This window comes from Passer montanus, unplaced genomic scaffold (genome assembly GCF_014805655.1).
Source record: "Passer montanus isolate IOZ18808 unplaced genomic scaffold, ASM1480565v1 scaffold17, whole genome shotgun sequence".
Classification (NCBI taxonomy): Eukaryota; Metazoa; Chordata; class Aves; order Passeriformes; family Passeridae; genus Passer; species Passer montanus.
The window spans coordinates 14,122,678-14,137,040 of NW_024364270.1; the positions used below are offsets into that span (position 1 = coordinate 14,122,678).

General features: G+C 37.5%; 1 protein-coding gene across 1 annotated transcript in view; it reads right to left on the reverse strand.

The window, feature by feature from the left end:
• The window catches only part of NUP205 (nucleoporin 205), a 45,672-nt gene that overhangs the window by 4,199 nt on the left and 27,110 nt on the right, over nucleotides 1-14,363 (reverse strand). Inside the window, exons 25-39 of the mRNA XM_039704156.1 lie at nucleotides 13,717-13,791; nucleotides 12,862-13,019; nucleotides 11,450-11,530; nucleotides 10,431-10,622; nucleotides 8,787-9,057; nucleotides 8,258-8,356; nucleotides 6,959-7,107; nucleotides 6,068-6,259; nucleotides 5,202-5,323; nucleotides 3,875-4,013; nucleotides 3,534-3,660; nucleotides 2,525-2,601; nucleotides 1,618-1,746; nucleotides 967-1,093; nucleotides 118-284 (exon numbers count right to left, since the gene is read on the reverse strand). Of these exons, the coding sequence (XP_039560090.1) occupies nucleotides 118-284; nucleotides 967-1,093; nucleotides 1,618-1,746; nucleotides 2,525-2,601; nucleotides 3,534-3,660; nucleotides 3,875-4,013; nucleotides 5,202-5,323; nucleotides 6,068-6,259; nucleotides 6,959-7,107; nucleotides 8,258-8,356; nucleotides 8,787-9,057; nucleotides 10,431-10,622; nucleotides 11,450-11,530; nucleotides 12,862-13,019; nucleotides 13,717-13,791 (2,105 nt within the window). The remainder of the gene's footprint in view (nucleotides 1-117; nucleotides 285-966; nucleotides 1,094-1,617; nucleotides 1,747-2,524; nucleotides 2,602-3,533; nucleotides 3,661-3,874; nucleotides 4,014-5,201; nucleotides 5,324-6,067; nucleotides 6,260-6,958; nucleotides 7,108-8,257; nucleotides 8,357-8,786; nucleotides 9,058-10,430; nucleotides 10,623-11,449; nucleotides 11,531-12,861; nucleotides 13,020-13,716; nucleotides 13,792-14,363) is intronic.

The window sequence follows — 14,363 nt, forward strand, 5'->3', positions numbered from 1 at the left end:
AAAATAATATGCAGAAGAAGTGGAACTACTTGCTTATCAAAGATGCTTTGGAACCTTTGTTACAGCTGTGTCCAAGTTACTACAATACAGAAACTAGGGAGTCAGAAGAACAATTACCTCTTTTATTTCATCTGGTGGCAGCTGCTCCACATTTTGCAGTTTGTTAACACTCTGACGATGGCTGTCATAGTAACTGAAGAAATCACTAGTGCTCTGTTTCAGCAGGTAAACAATAATGCCCAGGCCAGGCAAGTGCCAATATGGGACCACTGGTGCTTGTGTATCTAGACAAGATGTTGAAGATAAGAAAACAAAAATTTAAAAAACCCAAGAAATCTATAAGCTGTGCTCTCTGTCAATACCCTAGACTGGAAAGCACTGTTAAGTGTATTTTGCACTTGTGTCAGAAGTAACATAAATGTAAGTCTAGGCAAAATGTTTTGTGACTTCAGTACTAAAAGGCAGTCAGCCTAGTGCAGTACTGAGTACAAAATGTGAAATGTAACTAGATTAGAATACTTACTATTCACATATTTTAGTCATTCAACTGCATAACAACACAGCCATGTGCTGTAATAGAGCTCCAATCAGCATCAAAACATATCTTACATGTCATGGATGAGGTCACAGTTTCAAATAATGTAATCCAGCACAGATGCTGAAATCTGATCTGGACTTTACCCTGTCTTGTGCTGTTTATTTACATACACACATTTCTTTACCGACATATATTTCTGAGGCTGTGAATGAAAAAACAATTTGTTTGTTTTAACTAGGATTAGTTTCCTGATTTGGCTTAGCGCAAGGTTGAACAAGCATGGATTCCAGAATGAGACAGTGAGAGCTACAGTATTGGCACAAAGTGACTTAAACAGTATGTGAAACTACAGCCTCTAGTTCACTGTTTTCTAGTAGCCCAAATATCACACTGTTCAGGCTCATAAAACAGCAAGTCAAAAATCTCACCCTGCCGAGGCCCATCTCGGTTGGTTGACTCTGACAGGCTGGGAGTAAACAGACAAACAGTGTGCTGGAAATTGGGGGCACTTTGCAACATCAGTGACTCACAGTATTCCATCACATTGGCACAGATCTGCCAACATAGGGGAAAAGAAAGACAACATGTCAATTACAGTATCGACAGGCTTTGAAGCATTACATTTTACGTGGACAAATATCAGTGAACATGCTTTGCTCCTCTCTTCTCACCAGAATGTGATGATTCTATTTTCTCATTGGTTACAAACACTCTTCTAGGACTTGCAACACTGCCTCTTTCCCAGACCTGCTAGCTAAAATTTCTGGATAATTTTAAGTGCCCTTTGGCTTTAAGTTAGTGTTTGCCATTCCCCTCTACACACAGCTTTCATTTTGAAAATTTGTGATCAATTCAAGCCTTCAAAATTCACAGAGTTTGTATGCAAAACAATAAAGGTTTCTAATACAAATGTAAGTAAATACATTTTCAAGGATGATTTTAAATAAAATATGGACTCCTATACCACACTAAAACCAGTGTAGAGCATTACCACTATCATACAAAATTATGATAACGAAACAAATCTGCACAGCAGGTAAAATGTTGAGACTGAAGTTTCTTGTATCTGGTGTCCTTACCTGTTGCATGGCCAACTCAATTTCATCCCTCTTGTTCACTCTGTCTCCTGCTACGTTATCATCTTGCAGCTTGAACTGACGTAGCCTGTCTGATCCTCCAAACCGACTCAGCAGTCCCAAGCACTGGCGCTGCCATAAGAAATGAACATTCAAATGAAGTGCACAATTTTTTTTAACTTAAGTGATACCTGTCCCTTAAAACACTGTAGTAAGAAAACAATACAGATAAAACTTTTAGCACTTTGTAAACAAAATTTAAGTTTTTAGTGTTTTAACCTACCTTGATAAAATTTAGAAATTAATGGCACCCTAAAACACTGCCAATGAGAAGTGAGTGCAATTCACAAGTGCACAACTTTTCTTGCGTCTCTTGCAGGCTATCATACAGAATACTATCAATGACAGTTTAGGTTTACCCATTCCCACACCTAAAACACCTTTACCTATATAGACAGACAAAATCTGAAGCCTGGTAAAAGGAGAGTACAAAAACTAATTCAGTAACAAATAAATGAACCACTGGCATGTCTGATACACCAAACTGTTGAGCTGGAGACATGCTTGTGGCCAAAGTGGTAAAAGACTACTTCTGCATTACTTCACGTGCTTTGGTGTTGGCTTCAAATTTTTCTCTTCACCTAAGTCCTAAGCTAGGTAGGGAAACGAAGTCCCTGATGCAAGGTTGCCAAATGTTATCTTCTCTACTGCACAGGGAAGTGTAGGGAGACACCAAAAAACAGACCACCAAAATCCCATCCTACTCCCACAAAAAACCCCTCACACATTCTTCTTGATACTGGAAAACATCTCTTTCCCAACTACTACTATTCAAAGTAAAAAACCAGGAAGAAACATGTCTAGATAGCCAATTCTAGAAGGACATGGGTTAAATATATGACTTTATTACCTGAAATCGCCCTATGTGTCCTTGTAGCTCCATCTGTGTCCCTTCATTAACATCCATGTCCAGCTCATTTAGCACTCCTGATAAAAGATACAGCCATTAAGTAACTGGTTGTTCGGGGTTTTTTTAACAGATTTGTGCATTATATACATTTAAACACAGGCATTCATCAGAAATATTTCAGCCAAACATTCAACTTGTATTTTGCATATTTTTTTAGCAAATCATTCAGATATGAATGCAGCTACCAGGAGATGCATGAGAGAATGTAGCTTACTGTTTTGGTAAGTAACAAATGGGGGCAAGGAGGAAGGGAGGCTGGCATGGAAATTCCAGCTGTTGTGGAAAGCTCTGTATACTGTAAGCAAAGAAGCATCTGGGCTTAACCTACAGCTCTGCACTCTTTTCTGCTGTAGTCAGACATCTCTCCTGAACAACCAAAACCATTAAATCAAAATAGAGAAGTTATTTTGAACTTGCATGCAGAAGAAATCACTACATCCATCACAATCATTATCAGCCCTTTGTGAAGGTAAGTCACCCAAGAGAAATGGCCCTATGCTAATTTGCAGTGCTTCCCCCCAGGAAACTTTATATTTTAAATAAATAAAAACAGAGAGGACATTTAAAAATATAGGCATGCAAAAAAATTTCTCTCTTAATTCCCTTTGTTTCAGAACTTATTGAATAAAAATTGTTTTTTGAAGATACCACAGATACTTTGAGCACTTCTATTTGTAAGTCACCTCCAAGACAAAAAGTACTTAGTGTGAGGTAGAATGATGAAAACAAAATGGGAAGTCAGATACATATGGGTAAGAGCACTATATTTACTGCATATTTACTTCAAGAAAAATTATTTAACATTTCTTTATTTTTCTCAGAACTCTACATGTAAAAAAAAAAATCTGTATTGTCATGGATATTCTCTTCTGTCCTACTAGTTCTTTACAGAAAACAAAGCCTGAGATTCATGCAAATGGAGTTAAGACTTCAAAACAGTATTTCCTACCAGGCAATGCTGCCTTGCTGATTATTCCTGTCAGGAAGGCCAACTCCTGGAGAGATCCAACACTTACATCTTGACACCTCAGGATTGCCTGGATAGTATCTGAATGGGAAATTAGGAATTGCAAAACCTGCACCACAAGAAAAAAAAGAGAAAATATGAATGAGTCGAAATTTAATGGCAAGCAGAGAGGAAACAATGCTTCTGAAGAACTTTAAAAGACCTTGTGTGCCAGTGAGGATGGGATTAAAAAAAACCAAAACAACTTACTATCAGAGCAAAGGCACTCATAATTTCTTTGAATGAGCAATACCAGTGGTATTCAAGCATGTTTTGGAGCTTACCTGTCCCGCAGCTTGCAAGTGTTGTGCCATGCTGGATGTGAGGATCACTTGGCACAGCTGAAGAGCTGGAAGAAGAATCTGGCGGTAACGTTCCACTGGAGCAGGAATGAAGACTGGGGGATCTCTCATTCCATACATTCTTAGGAGGAATAAAAAGAAGGGAGGAAAAAAAAGATAATGAGTGCAAAAAGAGTGAAGTCCACTAGTGAGGCAGAGCCTCAGCCTACAATCACTCAAGAATCTAAAACCATTCATATTTCAATACGATGTCCAGACCTGAACTGACTTTATATTGGAAAAACAACACATTCGTGATACACAGCTTTGCCAGACATTTTCTTTATGCAGGGAAAATTACTTCTTTATATTATGCTACATGAAACCAGATAACTTTGTTGCAGAAATACGATACCTGCTTACTGATATACAAAATTAGGTATTCTCAAATATTTTAGGAAGAGTTGTGCTTAATTCTAAAGCAACAGTTAAGTACAGTCCTCCACAAATTTCCTGTAGGTTTTATAAACTTATTATGTCTAATTGGAACTTTCAAATAGTATACCCTAAGTCTTAATTTTTTCCAAAGTGTTTGAACTCTCAGTGTGTCACTAAGAACTGTAAGTTTAAAACAGGGACCAAGGCTTGAAATCAACCCAGATAATTTTCCCTAAATATGGAATTTCCTCCTCTGAGATCTTCTCTTAATCACCTCATAATGACTAACGTGGTATGAAACTTGACAAATAGCACATCAAGAAACTTGCCAAGCAATAGATAACTGTGAATACTTTTTTAAAACACATCATAAATATTCCTGAAATAGCATTTAATTCACTGCTCTCTCAATGCTGGCACATCAAGAAACTTGCCAAGAAATATATAACTGTGAATACTTTTTTTAAAACACATCATAAAATATTCCTGAAATAGCATTTAATTCACTGCTCTCTCAATGCTTTATGGTGGAGGACAAACTCTGCACTTCTCCAGCTGCAAAACCCCCAAAATACATTTACAGTGTAAGCTGTTTGTCAAACATTGCAGTATAAATTATATAATAATAGTACATTAATAATTTTTATCTGAGATAGCAAATACATTTTTATGTAGTCTAAGTAATTAGCATGCAAGTACAACCCCATACCCGCATCTGAAATTTTCCTCTCAATGAAGGTAGCTTTAAACTGAACTGTTAGGTTAACAAACATACACACAAAGAATAAGCCCACAAGTCATACTCAGAAATCATGAGGCTATAAAAAGACGTGATGTGCTTCCAGGAGGACTGTGTTATGGTTCCACCATCAGCCAGGGAAGCAGCACTTACCCCTGATGGTCCGTTTCGGGTCGCATGTCGTACACTTGGCACTGTGCCAGCCGCACAATCACGCCGGACCGCAACAGCTCCAACGCACCTTGCTGGCTTTTGGCTACTCGAGTGAGGAATGCCTACACAACAGGACAGAAGGGCAACTTTTGGAGATGCACAATGAGACTTAAAATGTCTACTTTCTCACTTGATTTTAGCAGCATTTCAAATATATTATTTTAGTAAAATATCCTTAAGGAATACCTTCAGGGCAAGTGTAGCTGCAGATTGAGCTCTGGGTGGCAGGAGCCCCAAGCAAGAGCCTGTGAACTGTCCACCCTTTGCAAAACAAAGGGCACAAGGGATGTGGAGCACCAGCCAGGGGACTGGACACTCAGAGACACAGCAGGACACAAGGACTCAGCTGAAGACCCCAGACTGACTCACACAGACTGCTGAAAGTACAAAAACCCAGGGGTTCCTTTGTTCAGGGTCCCTCCTCAGAAGCACCAGCTCAGGCTCTTATCCTGTTGTTGCACCATGATTAAATCATTTTAAGAACCCAGATGTCTGAGACTGCCCTGGGAAACCTGGGGTCAAACCAGTAAGGAAACCTGGTCTGAGTGTGTGAGTGTGGTGAGGGTAAGTGGGGCACCCATCAGTCACTGGAGGCACTTTTGCTACAAGGGGGCTTTGGTCCCAGCAGTTAAAATCTCTGGTGGTGCAAGTATGACTGCCAGAGTGCTCTGGAATGGTCACACAGGAAAGCTTCCTTAACAATATCTCCAAGTATAATCAATGCAACGTGTAGACAAACACTTTTATAAAAAGTCAAATTAAAAAATGAACACTGTAGCACAAAATCATTTCTGAAGTACTGTTACCATTTTCGACTCATAGGTGTACAGCGCCTTAAGCAAGGGGGGCTGAGGTGTGAGCAAGCTCTGAAGAGCCAGATCATCATCTGCCAGGCTATCCACAAGCACCTTCAGGTAGCCACTATTCGAGAGGTACAACAGCCACTGCTGCTGCTTGTCTACTGAAACAATGTGATCGAGTAAAGCCAATGCCAGCATCTGGGATGAGGGAAGAAAAACAATCAGAACAGAATTAAACATATAAGATCAATGAGTTTTTAAATAAATACCTAGAAGTGTGAAATGCTAAGCAGTTTCTTCTAACAGCTTCTGAAAAGCAGTATGCATTTCTTCACTACAACTGCAATCATTTACGTGAAAAATATTTTAAGATTTCTTGACACTAGTACAGCATGAGCCAATTACCTTTCTCTACTATTCTTTTAAAAAACATTACAGATATTGCTGAGCAATAACTAAGGCAAAATATTTTAATGAAGTATTGCCTCAAGCACAACTACTATTTAAATCTAGTTTGCCTTCTGAGAAAATTCTCAGCTACTGGCTACTATCAGAAATTACTTTGTCATGAAGTCACACCTTCCCAAGATAAGTCCATGACTTAAAAACGCTAACAAATAACTGTAACAGAGGTTCCTACCTACATCTATTGCAGCAGAGCTTTCTACCCTTATTTTTAAACAATAGGACACATAGACTCCTTGAGAAAAAAGATTAACATGCATGAATAGCTCTACTTTCAGCAGCTTGAAGGATGAGTGGGAGGACAGAAACATGAAACAGATCCAGTATCTACAGAAATGTTCTAGTTCTACCTCATGAAACTTCCCATTTCTGCACAGATGATGTTCTTTAAAACAAACAGAACAGTAATTTTAAAAGAACAGATTCATTTACCCGGCCTATCTCATGGCCATCACAAGCATCACGACAGACCACCTCCATCAGAGCTGCCCCATAACTCTCAATAGTTGCCATGTTTTCCCGTTGCAATTTACTAAACATATCTTCAGGAGCTGTCAAATGTTCCCACATAGTTTTTTTAGCTGTAAAAAGCAAATAAAACAAAAAATTCAAACATTCAAAGATAGGCATCTTAGTATTAACTTAGCTACATCCTTCAGGGCATTCTCTCTACACCTTGCAACAGAATGCCCCAAACAATGGTCAAGGGTTTTTAAATGAGATGCAAAAGTTCTATAAATCCATCCTTCCTTGAATATCACACAGACCAACCAGAGGAAAAAGTGTGGACCTGTATACATACCTGACCCTTGTAAATAGTCTGCTTAAAATAATTCAAATGTTCAGTACTTGTTACATAGATAAACTAAGAAGCCTAAAACTGGAAGTGTTCAAGGCCAGGTTGGATTAGGCTCTGAGCAACCTGGTCCAGTGTCCCTGCCTATGGCCTGGAGTTAGAATGAAATAATTTTAAAGGTCCCTTCCAATCCAAACCATCCTAAGATTCTATGAACTTTCACTGGGACCAAAGCATTCAGTGTGAGCTAAATTAACAATGTGACTAAAATGGGAGAGAATGAAACCAAAGTCAATCATACACTTCAAAGGGGTCATAACAAGTTCAGTTTGTCTTTTTTCTTTTACTAGTGTAGCTCAAAACACAGGTCAAGTAAAAGTCTGCATGCAGGTACTAGCCCCAAGATTTTTTCTCAATACTTGTCTGAATAATTATTAGAAACACTAACAATTCAATTAGTTTAGCCATTCACAGAGAGAATGTGATATTTTCCATAAGCACTCAAGGATAAATAGTAACTCTGGTTGGCTTATTTTTTGCCCTTTTTTTTTGGGAGGGGATGGTGGTGGGGTGTGTGTGAGGCTTTTGTGTTTGGTCCCACCCACCAGGGGGATCTTCAGACAAAAGAGAAGGGTATGAAATTATAAACAAAGCTTTGGGTTTGTTTTGAGGTTTTTTGTGTGGTTGGTGTTTTGCTCTTTTTTTGCTTTAGAATTTGTTTTGGTTTTTTTAAAATAGGATCACTATGGTACGAATGTACATAAAGATGTGAAGGCATAACCAATTTATTTCAGAGGCTCTTAGAGCCTCTGAAATAAACATTTTCCATCTATTTCCAGAAGACAACTCAGCCTGCAGAAACTGTACCCTCCAGGGTTTAATAACAACTTTTTCTTTTTTTTTTTTTCTCTTTTCCAAATACAGTTGGACCATACCTGCTTCTAAAGTGTCTGGTTCATCTGGTCTCTGGGCAATCTGCAAATAATAAAGCAGTGATCCATAAAGGTGCGTCCTCACTCTCTGGAAGCCACCACCTGTTAACAAGAAACATTCACAATTAAAACCAAACAAATGTAAATTCCTGAACACCATCTTCCACTGGCACTTAATTTAACTTTCCTATTGCAGTGTTGGCAAAAGTAAATAAAACTAGATTCCTTAAGGTGAAGTTCTACTGTTTGCATAAAAGTGCATTTATGAATAAATTCAGCAAGTTTACACTGTTCCAGAAGAATGAAAATATGAAATTCTCTTTATAGTCACTTATATATTTCTCTTCTGTTTGTTGTTCAGATTTTTTTTGAGTGTTTGCTAATTTTTTTAACATTGCTTTCATCTATATTAATGATGCATAATCCATCTCTGTAAATGAACTCTTCACTGCAGTATCTGAAAGCAGCTCAGCCCATCTTTTTATTCTTGGCAGTTGGAATTCATGTACATGCCCTACAGAAGTCAACACACCTGTTTTCAAAATGAAATCCAGCAGCTTTTTTAAGATGATGTGGAGGGAGGAGTCACCAACAGAAGCAAAACCCATGGATATGCTCTCAGAGCCAGGTGATGAGGTAAAAGAACCATCCAGCATCAAGACATATTGGGACTGTCCTGCCATAGAGAGTGCAAGTGGCTGCTTCTGCTCTGTTTTCACAGACTGGCTCAGGTGGGCAGTCAGGGTGAACACAGCCCCTGCCACCACTGGCATCAGCTCCTGAGCTGCATCATCATCAAGGATCTTAATACAGAAGTAGAAAGACAAAAAAAAAAAGCAAAAGAGAAAAAAATGTTTAACAATGTCTGATTTCATGACTTATTAATTAAATTAGCCTCTCACAACTATTTAATTTATGTATGCATAAGGATTTCATTAACATGACAATATTCAAAATACATCAAAATCAATACTGTCAGAAACTTGTTTAGAACAAGAAGTTTGCATGCATTGTTTTTGTTCACTCTATTATTTGGAAGGTAAATCTGATATCTTCATCACTAATACTGAAGGAGCTTTCCTTTAAAGCAATATAGTAATTTTGAATAGTAGTTCAATTATTTTCAACAGACAGTAACAATTTTTTTTCTCAACTTCACTGAAGTCTTCACCAAGATGCCACAGAAAATTAAGAGTCTGGAATTTCATCTTTGTAAAGATTTTAGGAAAGAAATTTCTTCAGCTACTGAAGGCCTTCCTTGTTTCCTGTTTTTTTAATTCAGTTCAAATAAAAAACAAAACCAGCACCCCACTAAAAATAGGTAACTTTTAGGTAACTCCTATAGAAAAAGTAATGGTAGTAACAAAAACAAGACCCAAAAACGTTACTTTTTTCCTTGAAAAGATGTAACTTTATATATATATTACTCAAAGCAAAACTCTATTAATCTGAACTACAAACCACATAATTCTTGCAATAAAGCAAAAAAAAATGCCCCAGCAGACTAAAAAATACAACAATCCTTCATTAAATTTTGCCTTTTAGAATGGATGGGTCAGTAATAACTGTCTAGTCTGTCTCAAAAATTATTACTATAACTCAGTAGTAAAACACCTAGACTTTTAATACAAACTCTCACACTTCAAAAAGCCCTTCTAATTGTAAAATCTTTTGTTTTTCTACTATGAAGCTTCATTCAGTTCTTTAATTTTTCTTTAATTTTGTTTCTTTTTCACACACCTTTTCCAGACTACCATCATGCTGGACAATACTAAAAGCAGCAGCAGTAAGATTTGCAGTGAGTCATCTAAACGCAGTAAATTAGCAAACGCAGCAGTTTGCCTTCAGCCTTCATTAAGTTCTTCTTTGTTTCTCATCAAAGCAGGGTGTTTCTTTTTCACACACCTTTTCCAGACTACCATCATGCTGGACAATACTGAAATGCCTCTGAAATCTGTCAAAATATGGTTCACAATTCAACAGTAGCTATGCAGGAATACAAAGTATCCCCTCTGTCCCAAGTGCATTCTACTTCAGCATAGCAGCAATCAGAAAACTAAAAATACTAAAGGCAGACAACACTTTTTTTGGATTACAATCAAAATTGCAGCACTTTCACATAAAAGGATGCAGCAATAAAGTTCGAGGAGAGGGTTGATTTCCAGAAGAGCACTACCTTGTCGTGCACATCCTGCAAGAGATCCCGGATAATCAGCTGCCTGTCCTCAGCCTGTATGAGATCCTGGGGGCAGGCAGTGAGTATGATTTCCACCAGCTGTCTCCAGGACTCCAGAGCATGCCTCTTGGCATGGAGGCATTGCAGCAGCTTGTTGCGCTCCACCACGTACTGCAGGATAGTGTTGATCTCCTGAAAAGCCACCACAAAGAAACTCAGTTACAATGTGCTAAAGAAATTCATGGCAAAGACAGACTTCAAGATGACAATTTTTTCTATTAGTAGTAGTCTTCAGAATAAAATGTTAAGTCTTCATCTTACTAGAAACAAGCTGCTATTACTACTTTAACAAGGTAGCCCATTCCATTTCTGAGCTGCTTTTCACAGGGAAGACACCATGAATGTCCCAGTCTCATAGGAAAAAAAATAAACCAGGAAAATCTTTTCTAGCACTTTAAAATCAAAACAGAAACAACTATGGAAAAACTATCTGTGCCTTTTTTTCCCATTTAGTCTGAGTAATTTCTCCTTTATCCTTTGCATCCATTTAACTAATTTTGACTTAATTTAAAACATGGCAGGAAACTCAGAAACTAACTAATCTCCAAGTTCACTGAAACTATATCTGTGTAGAAAAAAAAGGAGAAATAAATTAGCATCCCCTGTGAGGAAAAGGCAAAATGATCTTGGCCATAAGAAGAACATGCTTGTACTTGAACAGCCAATCTTGACATCAGTGTGTAACTGCTTTCTGTACAGGGTGGCAGCTGCAATTGCTATCACTAATGGGGGGGAAGAGCTTAAAGAAAAAAATAAAATAGACTACAGGCCACCTATTTGGAGAACAGTATGGTAAGAAGTACCTTAGTTTATAATTTTTGTGGTTTTTGTCTTCATGAATTGCTAAATCTAAGTTAGGACTCAAATCCACAGTCTTTTATAGTACAGCTTACTGTTTGACAGGGTATGAAATCCACCAAGAACAACAACAAACAGCAGTTAACTTTTTCTGCACTTACCTCCATAAGTAAAGGTCTCTGGCCTATTGCTGCCATTCCCTGAAGGGCATTGACTTCTGCAACCAGAACTCTGTGAACGTACTGAAATTAAAAGTGAAACTTAAATGATGATACAGTTTAACCTGGCATGTAGATAAACACCACAGCAATTCACTCCCTGCCCCAGTGGGGTAGGGGAGAAAATTGGGGGAAAAATAAAGTAAAATTTGCAGGTTGAGTTAACATTTAGACTAATACAAACAAGGGATGCACAAATGCAATTGCTCACTACCTGCCACCTGCTGCCCAGCCAGTTCCCGAGCAGCAGCCCACAGCCAGCTTTCCCCTTAGTTTATACACTGAGCATGATATCACATGGTATAGACTTCAGGCAAGTTTTGGGTCAGCTGTCCTGGCTGTGTCTCCTCCCAGCTTCCTGTGCCCACAGCCTACTCACTGGTGGGTGGTTTGAGAAGCTGAAAAGTCGTTCACTAAGTAAATATTGCTGAGGAACAACTAAAGGATCAAAGTTTTTGCAACACTACTCTCATCCTAAATCCAAATCACAATACTATAGCAGCTACTATGAAGAAAATTAACAGTATTTGAGCCAAAACTAGGAAAAGTGACAAAGGAGATGTATTTGTACCTCCTAAAGAATCTTAGGAGATGGCTACATAGCGACAGATGCAACAGACAGACTAGGATTCAAACAAGTTTTACTAATTTTTTAGGGGCATAAATTCTTCAGGACAATTTATAACACACACGTCAAGTACTCATCACAATGTGATACAACTGTAAGTAAAGCCTCCAAGAACTACCACAGTACACAACAACATTGCACGTGTGATTTTGTACACATATGCTGTGCTAGGTGGTTGTGTACTGACCACCAAAGAAATACATATCTGAAACATACACCTTAGCAACAGATGCAACAGATGGGCAAGTTTACTCATTTTTTAGGGTCAAATTCCTCAGGACAATTTATAACACACAGGTCAAGTACTCACCACAATGTGATACAATTGTAAGTAAAGCCTCCAAGAACTACCACAGTACACGACAACATTGCACATGTGATTTTGTACACATATGCTGTGCTAGGTAGTTGTGTACTGGCAATCAAAGAAATACATTTCTCAAACATACACCTTTCATGTAAAAGCAAGTTTCAAAGAGTTATTAACACAGTGATTTCTTTTTTTCAATTATTAAGGTATAAAACAGCACATGCAACTTGAAAACAAAGACCAGTGCTAACCTTGACATTAGTTGTGTACTGGCAATCAAAGAAATACATTTCTCAAACATACACCTTTCATGTAAAAGCAAGTTTCAAAGTGTTATTAACACAGTGATTTTTTTTTTTTTTAATTATTAAGGTATAAAATAGCACATGCAACTTGAAAACAAAGACCAGTGCTAACCTTGACATTGCAGACCACTTGTCCACGTGCATTCTTGTGCTCACAATTAGTAATGACTTGCTCAATTTGAGCCCGGTCAAAAAAATCCAGTTGTAAAGGCTCTGGAATGTCCTGACTGAAGTCAATTGAATCCAGGATATTTAAGATCTTTCTGCGTACTGGAAATGCAAATCAATTCAAATTGTATTCATAAGTATCAAGGAGAAACCAAAAAATTATCAAGAAGAGCCTAATTTACCTTTGTAAATCTAAATCTTCAGCTTAATGTGTAAAGTTTCAAAATAAACCATTTAATCTTCAGAAAGTGCTATCAATCTATGTAACAGGTTTAAAAACATTTTCTAAGACTTTAAATGCTTAAGATGTCTTTTATTGTACAGTTCTCCTGTTATACATGCATGTCATCCAATATTTACAAACACAAGACTAATTTTTTTCTCCTAAATGAAACCAGGTTTCTTCTGTTGAAAAACCATAAAGAATCTGAATTTATTTATTTATGTGGGACTTAATTCTTTGCCATGAAAATACAAATATGTTCAGCCTTAGCAACAGTCTCACTGTTTCTACTGTTAGCAATAAATTTGCTAGACTGCCACTCTTCCATTTCATCCCTGCACAGATACCTAAACACACTCTTCAAACTGCTTTTCCAGTTCAGTGTTTTTCACTCACTCCAACCATCTGTATTCCTTTTGTTTTTTCCCCACACTAAATAAAATTGTTTCATGTACTGCTGCTATTTAGAACACCTATTACTTTCTTTTCCCAAGTGTCCTTTCTGGAGGTGGCCCTCCTGCCTGTTCAGGAGCAGACCCACATTATTAATAAATAATCAACAGTCATAACAGTTACCTTTGGAAGCAGTGTCAAAGTGGAGAAATCCACTGACTGATCGACTTTCGTCTTCCATCCCTCCTTCACCATCAGCTGAAGGTAATAAAACATACTAAATAAATTACAAAAAATAAATCTAAGTGAAAAACATAACCTACTTTATTAACAGTGAAAGACAGAGCACAGTGATAAACTGATAACCTTTCACATTAAAGACTTCTAACAATATACCCATGAACTCTTAATCAAATTAAAAAAATACTTACCTGACAAAAGCTATTCAATCATTATATACAGATCAGAAAATACTAGAAATGCCTAAATAGACATCCCACTCTTCAGTATAATAATACAGTTGGACTGACACCATAAAATGAGTAGCATATCTGAATACAATTTCCCAGACTCAGATCCTTACAAGGATGGAGAGAGTATTCAGGCTGATAAAAGTAAGGGAGAACACCATACTGCAGTACCCTGTTAAAATATCTTCCATTTATTCTACTTTGCTAATGTTAAGAGTTTTATTGCCATCTGGTTTTATTTTTCTTAATTTACTTCTACCCTCTTCTAAAACTCTGAAATCTTGCCTTTTTATTTAAAATTGAATTTTACACTACATTGGGATGAAATATCACTTTTGTGATGTTATAATGTTAAAAGCA